At 39.1% G+C, this 21,583-nt stretch overlaps 2 protein-coding genes across 2 annotated transcripts; both read right to left on the bottom strand.

Annotated features, from left to right (window-relative positions):
- Positions 1 to 435: 435 nt before the first annotated feature.
- LOC110051699 (uncharacterized) lies at positions 436 to 6,846 on the bottom strand. Its single transcript, XM_089298712.1, has 5 exons — positions 6,724 to 6,846; positions 3,760 to 3,790; positions 1,951 to 2,094; positions 987 to 1,232; positions 436 to 684 (listed from the first exon to the last, which is right to left on the bottom strand). Exons 1-5 carry the CDS (start codon positions 6,724 to 6,726, stop codon positions 656 to 658), a joined length of 453 nt encoding a protein of 150 aa, XP_089154838.1. The 5' UTR covers positions 6,727 to 6,846; the 3' UTR covers positions 436 to 655.
- A 6,046-nt stretch (positions 6,847 to 12,892) lies between these two features.
- LOC110051765 (uncharacterized) lies at positions 12,893 to 19,117 on the bottom strand (the record flags this gene model as incomplete). The annotated part of the gene is made up of 5 exons (XM_089298363.1): positions 12,893 to 13,353; positions 14,015 to 14,260; positions 15,483 to 15,626; positions 16,136 to 16,166; positions 19,022 to 19,117. Coding segments are annotated over 5 exons (552 nt in total), but the record flags the coding sequence as incomplete, so codon positions are not given.
- Positions 19,118 to 21,583: the final 2,466 nt, after the last annotated feature.

Below are 21,583 nucleotides of genomic sequence, written 5' to 3'. Positions count from 1 at the left end.
ATTAAAGACTTAAAAAAGTACTCTATGCAATCTTTCAGTATGTGAGTTTCGCGTACAATCGCAGAAATCTGCGCCCGAGTCACATAAGGTATAAACACGCCGGCGATTTTGTTACGCTGGTGTGACAAATTTCCAAAATAACGAAAACAAATGCTGTTAAAGCTATAGGAAGCTCGCAAACAAACAAATCCCCGAAAGGTAGACACAAGAAGAAACATGTTGTAAGGTGGCAGCGGTATGATGTCAGAGCAGGTTCACATCTTATTGTGTCACAATGAAACAGCTCGCTGCAACAATGTTCCTGCTATATTTTTTGCGTGTCTGTATGTTTGTCATTTTGCCCCTGCTTTGTGTCCCTGCATCATGTCCCTCCATGCGTGAGCACCTAACGTTAGAGCTTACGAAGAGCTAACCAAGCCAGTCTAGACAGAGAAATGTTTTTCATTAGAATTTATTTCTGTTGATGAATAATTCCTTGGTATACAGAACAATAAGTTTGCACTTCTTTCAGCACTTTTTTTTTAGGTTGATAGCATTCGAGATAGGTGAATCAATTTATAACCAGAATACTACTCTGAAATCAGCTGTCCTCAAACCCTTCAAGAGATCTGTTCCAAGCCCGTCCTATTGTTGCTACTTAGGCTCGTACAGCTTTCTACTTGCTGCGGACCATGTCGCAAAACTCTGTAAAGATAATGAGAAGTTTGAAATGAATAACTCCGACTAACAAAAAGGCGAGAATTTGATTAACATTTTTTCTACTGAGTGGTCAGTGATAGGAGATAGGAGAAGATGTAGCGCTTAGTTGGCTTTTAGCCTTTCCCCAGGCTTCACCTCGTCTTCAGGGTCTTCCGTTCAAATCCAAAGTGACTATTAGATTTGGGAGTACAAGGTTGCAAGAGGACTGGCCGTGAATTAAAAGAAAGGCCCTAAAAGTGAGGTTGATTCGAGGTTCAGCCCAAGCCTCATCGGTGTCACGGTCGTACCTTGGTAGTTGACTTTTCCATCAGCATCCACATCAGCTTCTTTGATCATGTCATCGATTTCTTTCTTTGAGTAACTCTTTCCGCCAAACGTCTTCATCACCAGGGCCAGTTCATCGCTAGTGATAAAACCATCCCCATTCGCGTCGAATTTTTTGAAGTAGTATTTCATGTCATCGGTGGTAATTGGTTCGCCAATTTGACTAGCCATCATGTCTTCAAACTCAGAAAATTCCACTTTCCCATTGCCTGGAAAGGGGATTAAAAAGGATCGTAGTAAACGCAAGGTTATATTGAGCTGAACAGAATTCAAGTTTTTAAGGCGCTGATACATAGCTGTATCATTCGATGCTTTTTTTTCTTCCTTTTCATTGGCCGAGAGCCAACCACATGACCTGCAAATACTGCCTACAAATAATGGTCTGTTCATACGTAGTACCGTTTAAATGTGTTTTGCTGCAAATAATATTCTGCCCATGCGTAATTGTAACCATGATCTCTGGTGAAAAAATGGCAGATTGATCCCCTGAGCTGTCAGCGAGTGATTTAAATGAGAAAACAAATTTGGTGATCGAACTCAGTTATCGCAAAATACCGTTATTTGTCAGTGTCTCGCAGATCATTTATTTGCCTCCCCTTCGGCCTCGGTAAATAATTGATCTGTTCTCCACTGATAAATCACGATATTTTGCTCAACCTCGTCCTATAACGGTTAATTATTTTTACACAGCGTAATCTACCTGTTGCACGAGATGCTGTTTCTAGCAAATTGTTACGTCTTTTACAAAAATGTGATAAAGCCTAACGTACACCTGCAAAGTGTAACAAGCTTTCTATGGAAAGACCACTTTCAATTCACCCTCCCCACCTCCCCCCCCCCCCCGACACGACCTCGTGCAACCCAGAGCACAACATATGTTTTATAAACTGAAGGCAGTACTAGAGAACACTTGCTAGTTTGTAATACCGTTTCGGTCCATGGCTTTGATCATATCTTTAATTTCTTCATCTGACAGCTCCTGCCCAGCTTGCTTCATAGCTTCGCCGAGCTCCTCCACAGAAATCAACCCATCGCCATTCTTGTCAAATAGCTTGAAGGCTTGCGATATTTCTGATATGGAAAAAACAAATAACACTGCGTAATATACTCTTTCTCTTTTATAAGAATTAATGATTTATGAGAATATCGAGGCTGAAATTCGCGAAATTTTAAGAATATTTCAAGAATAAACCCGAGGCAGAGATTTTGAAAAAAAATATGTAATTTTGCGTGTTGAAAACTGAACACCATTATTTTCTTGTCCAGATACCAAATACATTCGAAAACTAAAATGTCATACGCTATAATCTAAGAATATTCTCAAGAATATTTTCAGCCTTAAATCCGCAGAAAAATAAGCATATCAAGCCTCGGCCGGAAGAAGAATATTCTTATAAAAAAAAGTGTAAAGTATGACCGTGGTTGCGAGATACGCGCGTGTTGAAGCGATTTGTGCAGAAATAAAGAAGGAGCGTGTGTGGAAATTAGTGACCATCTGGGCAAAGGAACATTAAGGAATATTAGCCGAGTTGCAAGGTGACAGCCACAAGATCTGCTGAAATAGTTGTTGTCTGAGTCTAGTTGCGCTAGCAAGGTGCCTACTTTTGGTGGTGCGCACACGTTCTGCGCATCACGCAAGCTATGGTTTAGCTCCACGCGCCCGCTGGGCCATGGGGCTGACATTGACGCAATCAACTACGCTATCACGTACACGACAAAATGAAAGCAAAATTTTCCTACTGTGACCAAATCAAGTTTAATGAACCTGTACTTAAACCAGGAACACCGGAATAGCAGCATATCGCTAACCACTAACTGTTTACGTCTTCCAGCTGAAAACCTAACTGTTATCTGTAGAAAATTATACTGAAATCCAACTGTAAACATGTACCTGCAGATGATGTAGTGCGCGCGCAAGACAAGTGCGAGATACGCAAATGTCTTACTTACTGGGGAGGTGACAGCAAAAAATGTAACGGGCACCGTAAAAGTTTTCAAAAAAAGATCAATAACTTTAAAAAACGCGTGGTTACCCCTACATTTTATGTTATGAAATGGAAGTGGCAAGTCTATTCAACACGTGATTAGTTTCTGGTTGTGAGCAAAAGGTATTTAGACTGTATTTTAGCTGAACCAGAGGAAGGCTGTCAGATACGCTAAAAGCGCTTTTGCAACAATTTCGTCATTAAAAACATATCAAAAATGTTTTTTATTACCATTTGCCATGTAGTTTAAAGATCTTTTTAAATGTGTTTGCTTTTCTGTATGTAAAGGCGAATTCTATGGAAATCTGTGAAGAAATATCCTTTCCTTCTTTTTTCAGGAAAATGCTGATGTCAGCATTTTTGTTGAGATTCAAGGCTAATTATCTCGAAAAAATGCGTGGCTACCCCCATTTTTCTTTGTAGATTCCAGTAGCCCTTGCAAAGATCTACTTTTTCCGCGTGGTCCCAACCCGGCGCAAAAACCTTTGCAACTATTAGTAGGCACCGTCCTTAAACTCCAGTTACAGCAGCATGACGCTGAGCCTGTCCCCAGAGGTCTATTACAGATTTACCTTCCTCTGTTCACCCCCTGATTTGCCTCACTAGGGTATAGCCCTACATGAGAACAAGGCTGAGCAACTAAACAACTTGTCGCCACGACCGTGACGCGAGCTTGTCGCCATGGGAATATGCACATGTTGACTCACTTCCGCGGGCTCGGTCAATATATATATGGTTTGTTCTCTCTTACCTTCACGTTGATCTGGAGTCAATCGATTTGCCTGAATTACAAGAGAAAAAAAAAAACAATAATCAAATAATATAATTTCTATCGTGGTTAACGTTTCCACTTTAGATCAAATCTATCTCAAATTAATTTGTATTAATATATACCAAACCAGTGGTACACTCTTTTTGTATAAGAATATTTATTTTCTCTTGGAATATTGCTTTTCCTTTTTTTGCCGATTATAGGCTGAAAATATTCTTGTGAATATTCTTAGATTATAGCGTATGACATTTCTGTTTTCGAATGTATTTGGTGTCTGGATAGTGTTAAAGTAATTTTGGAGCCAGCAAGCCTTGTATAATAACTACTTGCAGAAATGCTATTAGCATCGAACATATAGAGTTGTTGTTCCTGCTGCTTTTTGACAAGTTTTGCCGTTTAGAGAAAGGAAGAATTTTATGCGGTTTAGTTTCTTAAATTTCACAAATTTCAGCCTTTATATAAAACAAATTCTTATAGCTAGTAGTAATCGTAGATTAAAGAGTGCGTTCAAGTATTGGAAGGTTTGGTATGTTAAAAAAACAAAAATTCTAGGGACAGAATTTTATGCCTGAGCTGTTAGATAGGCGTGAAATTGGCCTCCCTCCAGCAGGGACGGAAACAAATTGATCGCAAAACACGTGCATACGAGAGTGTTTGTTCTCGTTCATACATGTATTACGTAACATTACTTACGACCGGTCAGTATAAAACACGGATAGCAATCGGTGAGCCGCATTTAGTCCGCAGTCCGCGTTTTATACCCGAGTTCGTGTTTTATACCAAGTCCGAAATGCTTAGTCCGCTTTTTATACCTCAGTCAGTGTACTTGTTTTATACTCGGTCCGTAGTCCTCAGTCCCCAGTCCACAGTTCACAGTTCACAGTTCGCAATCCGCAGTCCGCAGTCCGCAGTCCGCAGTCCTTGTTTTATATTGACCGGAACGCTACGATTCTGGACCATGCGATTGCGCAATAACGGGCGATAATGTTTTTCAATTAATATTCTAATTTTTTGTTACGCGCCACTGAACATGCAAATCAGTATGTTTGGTATGTTTTGTTAAATCGATTTATTATTTTTTGATCAAATGATAAGGTCGCCTTACAGGCTATCTTACTGACTTGGAGACTTTCTTAATGAATTAATTCGCTTAACTGATTCGTCCAACTCAACAACTATACCGCTTTGCAACGAAAAATCAAGGTTTACGTGTCAATAACAAAAATTGTACAAAAAAAATATACATTATAACATAAAATGTTTAAGCAAGCGACCGGAACGATGATCCTGCTGGTATACCTTGGATCAATAGTGATCTAATCGGCTTTACATATAAAATGAAGGATACAAAAGCAAAAACCGACACAACGTAGAATGATTTTTTGAAGGTGTACTATATTTCGGCTGGCCAAACCAGCCTTCTTCAGGTGCAATGGAAGATTTTACATTGGTGTGTGTTTTTATGTAGCCGATATTTACGTAATAGGGGAAATACGCAAAAGTAATTGATAGTGTAAATTGAAGATAAGCGTACGGTAAAATAAAATAACATGATAAAAGAACATAATAAAAGAAAACATATGGAAACAATTAATATGTTTCTTCGCGGATGTTCAGACCATTAGGATCAATTGTTCTGCCTTTTTGAATTAAAAAAGCTTCCCTGGCCGTACGGATAGAGTCTCGGTTAGAAACGATTTTTTCGATGGGGATTAATTGCATGTCGTTAGCAGTGTGGTTAGGAGAGGACAGTAGTCCTATCTAATTCCTATTGAGCCATCATGGACGAAATCTCTATGTACGCACGGCCGTGCGTATATAAGATGACGAATGCGTTTCAATTTAGCTGCAAAATTTCCGTCGAGTTTAGTGCAAGTTCCTTTTGTTTGAGTTTCGGCAATGTGAAGATTATTCAGTGAACAATCCAAACTCTTCTTCGAGCCTTTGACTTTTGCCAAGCTAAGATGTTTACTTAAACTTGAGTATTTTAATTTGTCTACATTTTCATTATAATTAATTCGAAGAAGCGAATTTCTCGTTGACAATTTTAGAAACCAGGTTAAGCGTTTTCGTTCAACCGTTGCTCAACTGATTGTGTCGTCTTTGGATCCTAATGGCCTTTGTTTTCCTTCACCGTGCATTGTGAGAACTTTGTAGTCAATCACAAATAAAATATGTTTTAGCGGCCAAGGTGTTGTCGCCCTGTTATAAAAGAATTGGTTCATGCTTTTAGCTGTGCGTATATCGAGTTATGGATGCACTTGGTAAGTTTGGAGAGCACTCAAGAAGCTAGAGTTACTCTCGGCTGTCACCTCGAGCAACTCTTACGCTTCTTTCGTGCTCTCCAAACTTCTCGCGTTCATCCATAACTCGATATACGCACGCTAAGCATGAACCAATTCTTAATTATTCAAATGTATCTCGTTTCACGTTCGTTGTGTATCTTCTCGGCCAATTTTGTTGAAATTCGCAAGATATTGTAGCACACACAAGTATCTGGGCACGATGTAAGGCCTCTGTTTTTCAAAGATACATCGGAAACGGATACAGAAATAACGTTTTATTCTTTATATGGGTTCTTTTGCGTCTGTAGGCCTTTGTAGCTTCGGTAATTTGCAAAACGCAACAAAGCACTCGCAATGATCGTACCTGACCTATTTTCCCTATCTTTGCTGATGCTTAATTGTGAGCTGGAAAATCCACACCGATTAAAAAGTTGGGAATACCTTCACTATCGTTCTCCAATTAAGAAATAAGCACTGATTTTTTTTTTTCTTGCTTTGGATGAGCGAAAAATCATTGTGCTTAGCAAAGATAATATCTGCATACGCCATTTCAAAGAGTATGCAAATTTTCAAGGGCTTGCTTCCATCGGGTTGTTTATGCATGTTCACGCACATGTACTAGTTATGGCAGTGTACTAAATGTTGATGAACCACTTACCATTTTGATTATTACTTGCTGTACTTTCAAGAAAAGAAAACGTTTTGCCTTGATTTGTCTGTGTAGTCGGGCGTTCTCCGAGATCAGACAGAAACAATATTACTCATGCATCAGAGCTCATGCATGTTAAAAAAACATGCTTGGGTGTGGCTCGCTGTGATTGGCTGTCACCTAGTGGTTAGTATAATTGCGTGCTAATTCGCTCTGCTCAAACTAACGTTAATCATTTTCCTCTTAAATGCAATACATTCAAAACAAACAACGCTGTTTTGATGGTTCGATGCTCAGGGACCTCATGCGATCAGGCATTCTAACCTCATGAGAGAGGAGATAAACGAACGGCAAACACGTCGAAAACTGGAACGCTAGAGAGAGGAAGGAGCACCTCGTGCTAATGAATTTATGGTATCAAATAACCAATCAAAAGGTGCCACAGATACTCCTGCAAAGAATTGTGTTAAACATACCAGCGGAAAATACTTTTCAAAGGTTTGGATGGGGTTAACTGACAAATGGAGAAAAAAATACCGTAACTGACAAATACCCGAAAATTTAACTGACAACAACAAGAACAACATTTATTACTTATATTGCGCTTTTTCTATAAAAATTAGATAAATTCAAGGCTTGACAGCGTATCATCCCTCATGGATACAATTTTCAGTCGCAGTCACAGTATCAACCTCACCGGAGTTATCAGCAGGATTGAACGAAATATATAGCTGTGTATCATGCGCATAGGGGTGAACGGATGGCAGATGGGATTTCAGAATATCAAACAACGGATTCGCGTAGATGATGAATAAGAGGGGGCCTAGGCACGAGCCCCGCGGGACCCCGCAGCCCAGGTTGAATTTCTCAGAAAGCGTTCCATTCATAGAGACCTGCTACGTTCTTCCTGCTAAATAGGATTTAAACCATGATAAAGCCTTACCGCGCAGTTCAAGCTTGGACTGCAGCCTGTGCAGAAGTATGCCATGGTCTACAGTATCAAACGCCGCACTGAGATCTAACATGACAAATAAGGTTACGTGACCCTTGTCCATATTCAGCAATAGATCATTTTTGACTCTCAATAACGCAGTCTCAGTGCTATGATTTGGACGATATGCGCTCTAGAGATCTGGAAATAAGCTGCTGGCTGCCATATGATCTTGCATTTGGATAGCGACAGACTTTTCCACAATCTTGGACGTAAACTGCAAATTGCTTACAGGTCGAAAGTTGCTGTTGATAGGTTGAAGGTCTGCTTTCTTGAGAAGAGGGTGTACTAAAGCATTCTTCCAATCCTCCACAAAGACGCGAGATTAAAGAGATAGGTTAATGATATTCGTAAGAACAGGGAACAACTCATCCAAACAAAAGGTCAGAATAGACAGTGGTAAAGGATCAAGGGCACACGTTTTTATACTTGAAGAAGCAACTGACATTTGTGGTCAGATTTACTGACAACTGACAAAAGGCTTTACTCATTGTCAATCGTTTGAAATTCACTGAAAAGAACTTTTTTCGGTGGGAGTATTATTACTTTGACCTTGGTCGTTTAATTTGTATAACCTTTATTAATTAGCATCGCCAGCTTGATGACCGACAACAGCAAATTAGCAAACTACTTTCTTCTTGGTGTTGTAGAAACTATTGCTGGTTAGCTATTGTGTTTTGGTTTGGGTATCGTTTATTGTCTTTCGAATCTTTTGTTTCACGTCGTCTGGTGATTACACTATCCGCAACACCAAGAAACCACATTTTCATAGTCTGTTTGTCACAAGATGGCCGAGCGTGCTAACGAAACAAAAACCGCGCAAGATATAATTAGCTCGAACGCAACGGCAAACCTCTCTACCAAGGCCACTTTATTTGCATGGTCCTTACATTCACTCTTATCTTAACCACTCTACAACAGCCACCTCTCCACAACGGTAACGGCCATTAAAACGCGTCCCAACTGTCTATTAAAAATACCCTCATCTCTCGACAAGCAATGGCCATTTTTAACTAGGAGATTGCGTAAGCAATCCATAGGGTTTTAGTGGTGGTGCAGATTATGCAAATGATATGCAAATGATGTCCTTCCATCATCTGTAAACTTTTTGGAGTAATTCCGCTGACCAGTAGATAAAGCTCCAGAAATCACTGTATTAGTCAATAATGCAGGCACGTGTATCGTTTTACATTACTAGGTCTAGCTGCGATTGTTGCACTAAAAATGGAAACTTGTTTTGTTTGCTTTCTGGGTATAGTTCATTTAACATTTCTATTACAATTCTAATCTTAAATTAACAGTTAACTCCAAAAAAGACCTAATGTTGATTTTTGTAATGCGCATTGGGAACGTTTTAGATGACAAAGGTGAAGTTACTGGAAGCTGCTATTGTAAATTTCGGTTCCGAAGTTTGAAGTTTAGTAAAGATTGACAAGAGGCAATCCTCTCTGCATATCGATGGTACTACCACTGGATGGTTGAGCTCCAGCTGAAATTAAATTGCGGAAATCAAAGCAAACAGTTTCGTTGAGGCCAACGTAGCATTTGTCGAAAAAGTCTCTCATAAAAAACATCGCGGTCTTGCGAGCCTTTAAAAGGCTCATGATTACGCCAGATTATAAGTTTCAACCGCGGGCATGGAATCCACGGCGAGAAAATCCTGCTCAGTCTTCAGGACAAACTCACATAAATCGCATTGGCTGACGAATCCCAAAGACAGAAATTTTTGGGTTTGATTCTGAGGTCATTTGAATTAACAAAAAATGGATTCGTGCTACAGTTGTACGGCGAATTTTACTGGAAAAAAGGTCGAATAGGACTCCTCTGTTCCCTGTGTACTAGCCACATTAAACGTCGGATTCCGAGAAGTTTGGAGTTTAAGAGACTATATGTCCCATATTTGTTAGCTAATTCGCATAATTGCCAGCCAATTTGAGATTAGGCTGAAGTACTTTTTGTCTTTCCCCTTTGAAGCAAGGTTTCTTACGTGTTACTATGGTCAACACCCACGTTCCAATCTAGTGGACCTGAGTTAGATTCCGGGATTCGTCGGCTTTTTTTCCGCTTGTTTTTTTAAGCCACTGGTCTTTTTATTTTCTTGTTTAACCCTTTTTTGGTGAAGGACATCCACAAGTAGCTACACGTACTTATTTCAAGCTTGGAACCGATAAGGACACGGTTTTTGACGTTACGCGACCTTGCTGTTTTGCATAATGGACCTCAATTGCATCCGATGGCTTAGAAGTTGTGCGTTTTTTAATTCATAATAAAAAAATTCGATTTCTCCGAAGATCTTTTGCAGCTACCCTGCGAGCAGAGTCGCTTCGATCTCATTCGCAAACTATTCGCTTTCGATCTAACGGCGCTGAGTCGCGTAAAGCAGACTACGCTTTCGTCTTTAGGCGGGAAGAAAAATAAGTTGGGCAAGGTGATGAGAAGTTTACAAGGTAGGGTGGCTCAGTCGAGAATGAGTAAATCGATTAGAGCAATGCAGGTCATGTAATGGAGGTTTGCCAGTTCTTGTACTTCATGTAGTATGCATGAAAAGTTATTCCTTTTTTTTTTAAGACTGCTGTTATAACAAGTATAGGCAGAAGTCAATATGGTAATTCGTATAACTAGAATAACCCGTAAGCCACACATGTCAATCATCATCCAATGAGCAATCGACGCGTTTGCTCATATTGTAAAAGGTCACAATTTGATCCGTACTGTACCTCACGTCGTTGGTCTCTGCTTTTGTTTGCCTGTTTTGTTGATATATTTTGAAAATGTGTTATGTATTTATACATGATGTCAAAATAAGCGTTTCTCTGTTTAGAAAACGATGCATTCCCGAAAAGGCAGGTGTCATATTACACCCCTACCTCCCCATAACGGCCACGTCTCTACAACGGCCACTTTCGTTTGTCCCCAAGGTTGCCGTTGTGGAGAGGTCCCACTATACTCTCCATAAAAGGGGTAAACTAGGAGAGGTTTTAAACCGTGTAAGGCCTTGAGTAAATTATTTTTTAAAACAGCTTACTGATAACTGCAAATGGCCCAACATTAAACTGACAACTGACAAATAGACAAATTTTAAGCGGACAACTGACATTCGCAACGTCCCATCCAGACCCTCTAGTTCAGCCCCCAAAGAACCAAAAAAAAAAAAAAAAATTGGCGATCCCCCCGAAAAACAAAACAAAAAAAGATTAAAATAAATAAAAAATAAAAACAGAAATCGCATTTCATCCACTTATTTTAAGGGATAGTTTCACTGTTCGGCACATGTGTAAGAGATGTATGTAGTCCATCCAATTCCATTGTTTCTGTAACAATCAGATGCGAGATAACTCGCGCGTCCAGTCCAGAATAAAACCGTTCGGCCGCATAATAAATTCGATGTTCAATACTGAATTCCACATGTTCTGTCTAAATCTGTTGACACCTTCCGTGAACTGATTTTGGGCATCAGTAATTCTGTCAACTTTCGTTTTAACCGGATGGCTATTTTGGGGATGTACCGGAAAAATAAACAAGAGCTGGGAGGTATAGATGAAGGCTTGATTTGATAAATATTTAACCGTAACGTAGCTAAGTTCTTTCTAAGCCCTATCCGTCCCAGAATGGGACGCATTGGTCCCATAATGGAGCATTGCGCGACGTAAATCTAATTAAGGTCATTCTACTGAAATAGAACCTGCACTGAGATTTTTGTGAAACTTTGCCTATTGATTGTTTATATTATAGGAACTTAAATTTTGAAATAAAAAATGGGAGGTCCACATGTTCGTTTAGGAGCAACAACACCTTGTTTATACCCATATAAATCTTTATAATAGCATCATGACTGTAGTCACGATTGCTTGCTAAATTCACGTTTCCGACGATTGCTTTTTGTTCTACACTGAGAACTGGTCCATATTTATTTTACAGAGAGAAATCTATTACTCAATTCAAAACAACAGAAAAAAACGATAGGTCACCATACTCGTTTGCGAGAAAATGACGATTTACCTCTATGGCAAGGTCCAGCTGTAAAGAAAAAGCCGCCATTTTTTAATGCGCGCGCGCTAATCACGCGTGAAATTATGCGCAGTAGGTAAAGTCGCACACGCTTTTAACTGGTTTCGGATCTTCCGCTAACATAGAAATTTATTCCACCCAATGATCGAAACACGAAAAAGACGAATGTGATGAACCAAAGACGAACCGAAAACCAGAGACGCTCGCAGAACCCAATGACGCTACTAACTGAAATAAATTACACGCGAACCGAACTTATAGAGTATGCAAATGAACATAACATATACAAAAGGGCACAAAACAAAAGAAACTAATTACGCGAAACTTGACACCGAACGCGAAGCTAGAAGCACGAACAAATGTCACAAATTCTGGCGCCTACAGTAGGGATGCGCAATGCAATACTGGGGAATAACCTTAAACTGTCCTCCAAGAAGACAAACAAACAAACAAACAGACAAAGAAATATCCGATAGGTAGAACACACACAGGGGCATGTTGCTCCCAAGAACATGACGCGGCACCATGGTGTCTGAGCCGAGCTACACATTCCATGGAACAACTCGCTACATCAAAGACCTGTTACATTTTCTTGTGTCTGCACATTTGTGATTTTGCTCCTGCTACAAGTCCCTGCATCTATCATGTCCTTGCGCCCAGTCCCTCCGTGTGTGAGCACTTTAACTCTGGAGCTGGCCAATGCCGTTGACCCAGATATCAGAGAAAAATTGAGTACCTTGAGTCACCAATCTTAAACCTGAATGGTCCGTTTACCCTTCTCAAACTCATTAATAATTCATCAACTTGAAACAAAGAAAATCACAATCGTGAAGGACGTTTGGATACCCGGTCTTAATTAACACAGATTTTGAAGATTTTACTTCTCCGTTTACCCCTTAGTTTTTGTTTCGATTGAGAAGATACCAAACACTCGTGGCAGTGTTTCATCGGCTATCCAAACACCTCGAATTTCGTCAAAAATACTCCATTGCGCGTCGTATTTTCAACTCCTTTCTCGGTATTTGGATATCCCGATGAAACACTGTCTCTCGTGTTTGATATATTACTTGCCCACTTTTACATTGTCCTATGACATAGTCCCTCTTCTCTCCCCACCCTGCACGTTCCACACTCAATTTCTAGTTGTTCTCAAATACAGCAATTGCAACACCAAGCCAGTTTAGAGCTGAGTGAAATACTTTATTAATGGATTATCTCTTCTGATGAATAATTTCGTGGTATACAGAACAGTGTGATTACACATCTTTTAGCCACTTTTATGGATTAATAGTTAAGTAAATAAGGTTAAAGTAATGCACGGTCATTTGGAATAACAGCAATTTTTAACTCCACAAATCTATGACAAAAAAGAATGAGCTTTAAAGAATCCCTCTTCTGGTGTAGACAACAACAAGTTCCTCTCCGAGAGGTTAATCTTTGCCAATACCCAGCTTTTCTTTCGCTCGTTCAATTTACCAAAATTACATATAGCATTCGAGATAGTTGAATCAGTTTATCAACAGAGATACTACTCTGAAATCAGTCGTCGGTCCTCAAACCCTTCAAGTTTAGTGATCTGTGCCAAACCCGTCCTGTTCTGGCGACTTAAGCCTTCGACTTGCTGACCATCGCGCAAAACTCTGTAAAGATGAGAAGATCGAAATTAATAACTCCGACCAAAAGGTGAGAATTTGATTTTCAGACACTTTTCTGCGGCGTACTGAGTGATACAAAAAGAAAGGAGGGTTTTCAACTTTTGTTCCTTTCATTGCTATATTTTTCCAAAAGGATTAGCCTGCCTGTAGAAATTTACTATTTCCTTTCACGGGGAAAAGAGTGATTTTTTTCCGCGCGAAAGTAGACGTCGAGTAATTCTCCATTTCACTAGTCTGTTCAGCGTGACGCGACAAAAAAAAAATAGTAAAAAATATTGGCGGCGCGAAATCTGGGGGTGAGAAACGACCCAGATCATGATTTCTCGTAGTCTACACGTGAAAGAAAATATATCGATTTGTACCTGCCTTTAAATAAATTTCGTAATTGGGTAAACGTTTTCCTTTGATTTTTCAAGAGTTCTGGATATTCAAAATCACAAGTAATGAGAAAAACTGAAAAATTAAGATGTTGTCGGTGGCTCATCCGACGATGCCGGCCTTTAACCCCTGTCCAGGCTCAACTCCATCTTAAACATGTTCGGATCGAGTCTTTCGTTCAGCTCCAAGGTATAAGATAAGATGGCTGTTGGATTTGAGCACTTCATGCATAGACCAAGGCTGCGAGAGAGGAATTTTAATAACGTACCTTCGTAGCTGACTTTTCCATCAGCATCCACATCAGCTTCTTTGATCATGTCATCGATTTCTTTCTTTGAGTAGATCTTTCCGCCAAACGTCTTCATCACCAGGGCCAGTTCATCGCTAGTGATAAAACCATCCCCATTCGCGTCGAATTTTTTGAAGTAGTATCTCATGTCATCGGTGGTAATTGGTTCGCCAATTTGACTAGCCATCATATCTTCAAACTCAGAATATTCTACTTTTCCATTTTCTGAAAAGGTTTGAAAACATTTAACGTTATTCATTTTCTAAACGGTTGTTGTATGTTTAATCTTCACGTAAGTGTAATTCAGTTGCACAGTGTTGACCAAGAAGCTGTAACACATGGAAATGCTTACGAGCTTGTCACGTCGTTCACGGAAATGTGGCGGAACTTAATGTGTGAAAAGTTGTAGCTTGGAACGTTAACTACAAATGCAAGCCATCTGTTGAAGGGAAACTTTCAGGATAACCCCTAGCATCTTATTATGTACATGTTTCCTCAATAACACTGTCAACCTCGTTCCCAGGTTCCCGCCGCGCCCTACCAGTAGTGCGGGAAGATGTGAGACACTAGGAACAAGGAAGGATTACGAAAAGTGGAAAACAGAGTAAAATAAGTAATTGAGTTATACAGAATGCAGTATATATGGGTTATTGACCAAACATTCGGTCAATATGCAGAGGATATTACACGGCAGTGCGAAAATATGAATTTAATTTCGAGAGGTAGCTAGAAACAGTATTTTACGAACGACAGCAGTTCGTAAAATATTGTTTTCTAACACGAGAAAAATGAAGTCATATCTTCAAATTACCGTGTAGTTTTCTTTTTATTATATAGACAAACTAACATTTTGCACAAACAACCGTGAAAAAGTGCCGGGAAATGACCGCATCAATATCTTTACTAGTGAGGATATCGAAAATATGCCACTCGGATCCCGGAGGCAGTTTCGTATAAATTTTACGAGTGGTGTATTTTCCAGTAAAAGTCTCGCGTCTATGTGATAAGGCTGCGTGTTTATCGACCGTTACGCAGTCGAGGCTCATTAAATGGCAAAAAAAGGCCTTCATAACCGAACTAGACTGCGAGCAGTCTCTCTTTTCCTCAAAAACCGTGGGAAAGAACGCAAACAAGTAGGCGCGCTATCGGGATTTTGAGCGTGACGTGCGAGTGGCGAGTGGCGAGTGGCGATGGCGCGAGCTTCTAGTAACAGATGAAGAGATTTTAGCAGCCTTTAAAACAGTAGCCTGGGTGGCAGCCGTCAAAGGCGAGGGAGGAGATCATAGAGGGGGAAAATTTCCCCTTCTCCCTCGCCTTTGAGCACCTGCCACCCTGGCTAAAGAAACAGCTGTTCCTAACGCTCCAGTAACACAGAAAAAAAAATCGGCTTGGCAGTATATTTATACAAACCGTGGTAGATATCCACCACAAGGTTGTTTTCACTTACTGTTTCTGTCCACTGCTTTAATCATATCTTTAAGATCTTCAACTGACATCTCCTGCCCAGCTTGCTTCATAGCTTCTCCGAGCTCCTCTACAGATATCTGTCCATCACCGTTTTTGTCAAATAGCTTGAAGGCTGCCGCTATTTCTGAGACGAAGAAATAAAACGACGTAAAGCCAGGAAATGTTTTTTAATTCGTATTCGTGGTGCGGGGCAGGGCGGGGCAGGAGCTCTTTGTGCCCCTCATCTATCTCCAAAAGCATTAATTCAGTTGCCATCAAACTTACATGGCATATTAAGCATGCACGTGGGCTACTGGCATGCAATCATGTTCATTTCAGTAACAATCGCGTGTTAATCGCGACGTCACACCTACATAACGTCCCTCTTCAGAGAGTCTGTCATCTTGGACTTGAACAACTTTTAAGAAATGTCAGAACAGATCCAAAAACGAGGCTGCCGATAGAAGCTGTGGCACAATCTTGGGCCCAGAGTCTCTCCGGCTTAGTCAGCGGTTGGGTCGTGACCCAAACGCTGAGCTGTCGTCATAGGCATGCTCATCAGCAGTATCTCAGACTTTTAGAAATTAGACTGGTATTCAAGTTTTCTACAGAAACTAGCTGCTCTGTCTTTCCTTGCACGTCTTAGAGTCTTACCTTCGCGTTCGGCTTCAGTCAGTCGTTTGGCCTGGGATGCAAAAAGTAAAAGAAAATAGCTCATAATACAATACAATTGTGAAGACTCTTATTCTTCGGCCAGTTAAACTTTAACAGAAATAATACACATGACAAATTCAAACAACGCATGTTGTAAAAGAAGAAACTTTGATTAATGAATATTCGTATGCTTCAACATACATTTTCAGAAATGACAGTTAAATAGAATTGTGATTGTGGGTAACCAAATCTCCACTTGGAATCAATGTAGATCTGTGTACAGGTCAGACCAATTTGTAAATTAGTTTTACAGAAAAAAATAAACAAACAAACAAACAAACGCGCGCTTGGTGCTACATTTATCTTAAGATATGTAAAGTACTCTAAAGGCGTTGACTTGTTTGTCAAACGAGATAGCCACCAGGAAAATTCTTTTTAATTTTGCCGCATTTTGCGAGCTATTTACGATATAAGAACTTTGCTTCGACCTTTAAGTATAAACTTTGCGCCGGAAATGAAGTTCTTAATATGCATGGAAACCACTTTACTTCAAACTTCGACAGGTTTGGCATGTCATTAACCATGATTTAGCTTTCAGGCGATGGAAACTTCATACGATAAAAAGCAATAGAAAAGTATTACTTACATGTGTTATATGTATACTTTTTTTTTTAGCATGACGTGGTCACATAAAGGCCTGATGTCTTAAGTAAAATTTAAAACGTTGTCTAGTTGTAGCGAACGAAAAAGGTTTGCTAGGCAGCTGACTCTGGCTTTTTGCTTAAATTATCATGATATTCATCATGTACTTCATGTATATAAAATAAACCTTTTCAAATAAAAAAACCACATCGTCGAAAATGGAAACTTTACTGAAATGCTTTTAGCTTTTTAAATGTTTTTTTTTTTTTTCTCATTACCTAAGGTTTCAGTTGAACAGTTTTCGCTTAATTTATTCCAGAGAGCATTTCTTTTGCGAAAGTCTTTACTCGACATTACCTGCTGTAATTATAGTGTTACAGAACAATATTGACATGTTTTCAACGGCATTTGTAGATTATTTCTTGAACAATACAAGCTTTGACATTTGGAGCTAGTCCACTGCAGCATAAGCTTAAGAAGTTTCGTGTCGACCGATATTGCTTGTACTTGTTGAAATTCATGAAATAAATTCATTTAAGCCTCTTTATTTTACTTATATTCTACCGTGAATCTCCAATCAGGTATCGAAAATGCATGTGTTGTTTTCTAAAAAAACGCTGTAAGGATGACTTTTTTTTCATTAACTTTCAGAGATTTAGTTATCAATACGCAAACATTTCTCCACCAACAAACTTTATGAAAAATATTTTTCATCTTCGCTGGTTGAGTTGTTTTCTCAAGTTATATAAAGCGATATCTTTTAAACACACCTATTTAAGATAATCCCTATTTCGCAAAGAAAACAGGAATGAAAAATATGTTTGAGTATAAGATCAAGAGCGAGGCCTGAATATGGCGAAATTCACTGCCTCCCTCGACGTATGAAATACTGCGGTAACATTAATTATTTATCAACAATAACAAAAAAAATTGCGCAGCTTCGCTATTTTTTTTCTTAATTACATCCTAACTTAATGAAAAGGGAGTGCCAAGATGGAAAATTTTGGCAAAACACAACCCGCACGGCGGGAACCACTTGCAAACCAATATACTTGTAGCAGGTATATCTTTTTCAAGTTCAAGTTGAGATTTCGTTAAAACTCAACTCATTTGTGTCTGAAAGGACTCCCTCTGCTTTTTTAAGGATTAATTTGTTAGAGCTAATGTATGTATTCAATGTACTTTAAGGTAAATAGCCAGGCTTTAAGGCGTAATTCGTTAACGCTGGGAACGGCGAAAGTGTAAAAACCAATTGTACGAATTCAACTTGGAAAAATTAAAAATACGATTTCAGAGATAAATACATCGGTTTAAAGTTCTTTTACTGAATCAGTATAGAAATGAAAGTAGGTACTGACTGAGTTACATATATCATTCATGTAGATTCATTTGAAAAGAAAGGGGTGGTTTTTGTGGCACAAACTCAATTCGTTTGATATCTGAGGATATTGTATATATGGTAACGACTTGAGTGTTATTCTAGAATGGAATCAATTAAAAAAAGTAATTTCTCTCCTGAATTTACATTTTGTTAGATTTCAGCATCATCTCGCTTAACTGTTGAGACGTCACGCAAATTCTATTTTGAGCGCTACGATTTTTTTTTCGACAAAACAATATCAAGTTTTTTAAAAGAATATTCTCAATAATTTAATATTTGTGGTTTTAAGCGGGAGTGATCCCGAAGCTCGCGTCTCACACGTACATGCAGTAATGACATGAATCTACTAGCTGCTGAACAGTGGTCTCAATATTATGATTATGCAGAAATACTCCGGCAGTTTTTCTTTCTTTGTCGAGCTTGTATATGCGCGGCAGCTCGATTTTGTCAAACGAGTTTCACGTGGAAAACCCATCGCTGGAAAGTTACCTCTTCCGAACCTTGTTGATAAAATGAACTTCATCATCGAGGCATCAGTGAGCAAAGATCCGGTGAACAAGCTAGTCTGATTCAAAAAACTAAATTTTTGATCAACGGAAAGCGCTGAAAATAAGACGTATCACCAAGGAAATCTTCACGCAACTTACCATTTTTGAACCGAGGAACGTTTACAAAGACGAGGTATTGTTCTGTTTCACTGTAGAGTGATAAAACCGAAACTGAATTTCGCTCGACTTGCCTTGTCAGAATTCAATAGGAATAAATAGCCTACAGCCCTCGTTGGACAGTTTATAACAAATTATGCGTGAAAACAAAGGGCTTCCTGCTAAGGGAAAGATGCTAGAATATGCATGAATTTTCACCTGTGTTTGACGTACAGCTGTCACTTGGAAACTATATCTTTGCAATCCCAAACAAACGATATAGAGGAGGTTTCTTATTAATCCTACGATATCATGTCAGGTATAATTAATTAAAGCATTGAAACTGCCAACTAGTGGGCCAAAAACTTATCTCCAAACTGAATGACTTCAATACCGTGAAGCGGTTTTTGTAAATCGCGTTTCTGATCGTCAAGATCTTCAGATCACTTCGCGAAGAAGTTCGAAAACGCACGAACCAAACGCGAAGTAACGCGAGCGGCGGCGTTCTAAGTCAGAACGAAAATTCGTCAAGAACTGTGTGTTTTCGTTGTTCCCTGCATGCACAAATTTATATTTTGACAGGGATTTTATTGACCACGGTTTGATGTATTACCTTGGGCAATGCATTGCCAAATTTATCTTATAACGGCTACAAAAATTTCATGAATTCGAACTTGAGTTATGTAAATTTGGAGAAGAGATGGATGTGCTCAAAATTGAATCGCAACAGAGTTTTTCTTGTGTAGCGAGAGTGGTTTCTACGGCAACATGGTAATTTCCGCTAATCTCTGTTACCAAACAATGAATATTGCCTTCCAAAGACGCTTTTTAGACTGAAAGCCTTAATAAATTCTAAGCGGGCAACATCCAACAAGGGTATTTGTAACATCTCACTCTAGCCTTGAAGGCAATAAATCTGTTACACTCGGACTAAAATTGGCAATGCGAAAACTCTGCTTCCAGGGTAAATTGATCGAAATATAGCCTTTTAACTGCTTTTCAGAAAAAATAACGACCTTTTATGACTTTTAAGGCAGATGTATCCAGAAAAAATAAATATTGTATGTGCACATATTCGACATTATCCGTGCTTAAAACTTAACCCAGTAAGCCTTGCCAACTTTCTCAGTTTCTTTACAGGAGTGTCAGTATAATTGGAGTTTAAATATTTCAAGTCCAGTGCCTTTAAATTTTTAATAGTAAAAGCAAGCATAAAAATGCTCTAAGAAAGAGGAGAAAATAAGATACATTATACATACAAAGTTGCTAGGCAAATAATTAACGAGAAAAAATTGAAAATGTTATTTGTGCATTGACTCTTACTCAAAAAGTTTTATCTTTAATCATTTGCAATGTTTTCTCGGCGAGAAAATAATGTAAACGGTTTGACACAAGGAGCTAAAATAGTGCATTTAAAGCGCAAAAAACACTCGTATCCTGGGAATTTTACGGCTGTAAATATTAAAGTTTTATTTTATCAGGGGACCATCATTCACAAATTGCGCTGGGACTGACATTAATGACCAGCGTATAATCATTAATTTTAACTTATACCATATTTCCAGCTGCCTTTTTCGCTGATTCCAAATCTTAATTAGCAAACGCTGACAAATGTAACCATCAAATGTTTTCATAAAATGAAATTTGAAGAGATAATGCGAAGAAAGATTCGCCCTGTCTGCGGTTTGACAGCCTTTCGGATTGTGTTGATCTTTGAGGCGCAGAAATTGGGAACAAAGAACTTATGAGCCGCCTTACTTTGAGCTTGCGGTTTAACCAATAACTCAATTTAAAACGAGTCTTCGCGTAAAACCTTTCATATGAAAATGTGCTTAATTTGCATGAAAATGAACCTGTAGTCAAAACGCATTTCATATGAATGGTTTCGCACGGAGACCTCGTTTTGACACAGAGGCAAGAGGCAGCTGGGAAATGGCCTATTTGCTCTAACCTGTTTCGGCTTTTTTCACAACCTCGTTCCCAGGAGTTTTCAACGTTGTTCTCAGGTTGAGAGAACCTGGGAACGACGTTGCTGTTCTCGCCGTCGCTTTGACTCTTATTACTCTTGTACGTACTGTATTTAGACAGCAAAGAAAAGAAAAAATAGAAAAAAATCCGTTCAGCGTTTAGACCTCTAAGAGGAAAATTACGCTATAGGATGGCCGGTGCTACAGCTTCGATACAGCTATATAAGTCAAGAAAGAGATGAATTCTTCATGTTGTACCGATTCTCCCAAAGTTTATAATAGGGGCCGAAGAGTTTTTTTGTTAAAATAAAACCCTTCCAGTCACCATAGTTAATAGGGGGAAATAATTTTGAAAATTGGCAAAGTTCTTTGTTATGTGTGGAAGAAGTGGCAATCAAGTATAAGAGTGATGGGGGAGGTATAGAGGATTTCTTTTCGCTGTAATTAGGATGGTGTCAACTCTTTTATTGATTCACTAAAAATTATTCCTCCGGAATGTTTTTTTTTTTTCAAGGAGACGTGTTTTGGAATTTGAATCGAATCTCAAATTGAAAAACCTAAGATTTTCTGGTCTTGTACGAGGTAGGTTTAATAGATTTGGTGAAGATGAGAGTAATTCTTGTGGATTTTGATTTCCTCCTGGGTCGTTCACACGCCCTTTCATTTGCACTGATCCTTTCTTTCCGCTTCCTCCAGTTTCCCTCCCTCTTCCCTTCCTAAGGAACGCCCGGTGCTCAGGCTACCCGCTTTTCTCGTGCATGCTTTGCAGACCTATTTACTTTTACTCGCAATGCAGTATGGGCCAGTAAGTTTG

Source organism: Orbicella faveolata, unplaced genomic scaffold (genome assembly GCF_042242905.1).
Source record: "Orbicella faveolata isolate gen_17 unplaced genomic scaffold, um_ofav_v1 contig_3, whole genome shotgun sequence".
NCBI lineage: Eukaryota > Metazoa > Cnidaria > Anthozoa > Scleractinia > Merulinidae > Orbicella > Orbicella faveolata.
This window is presented reverse-complemented; position numbering and strand designations above follow the sequence as displayed.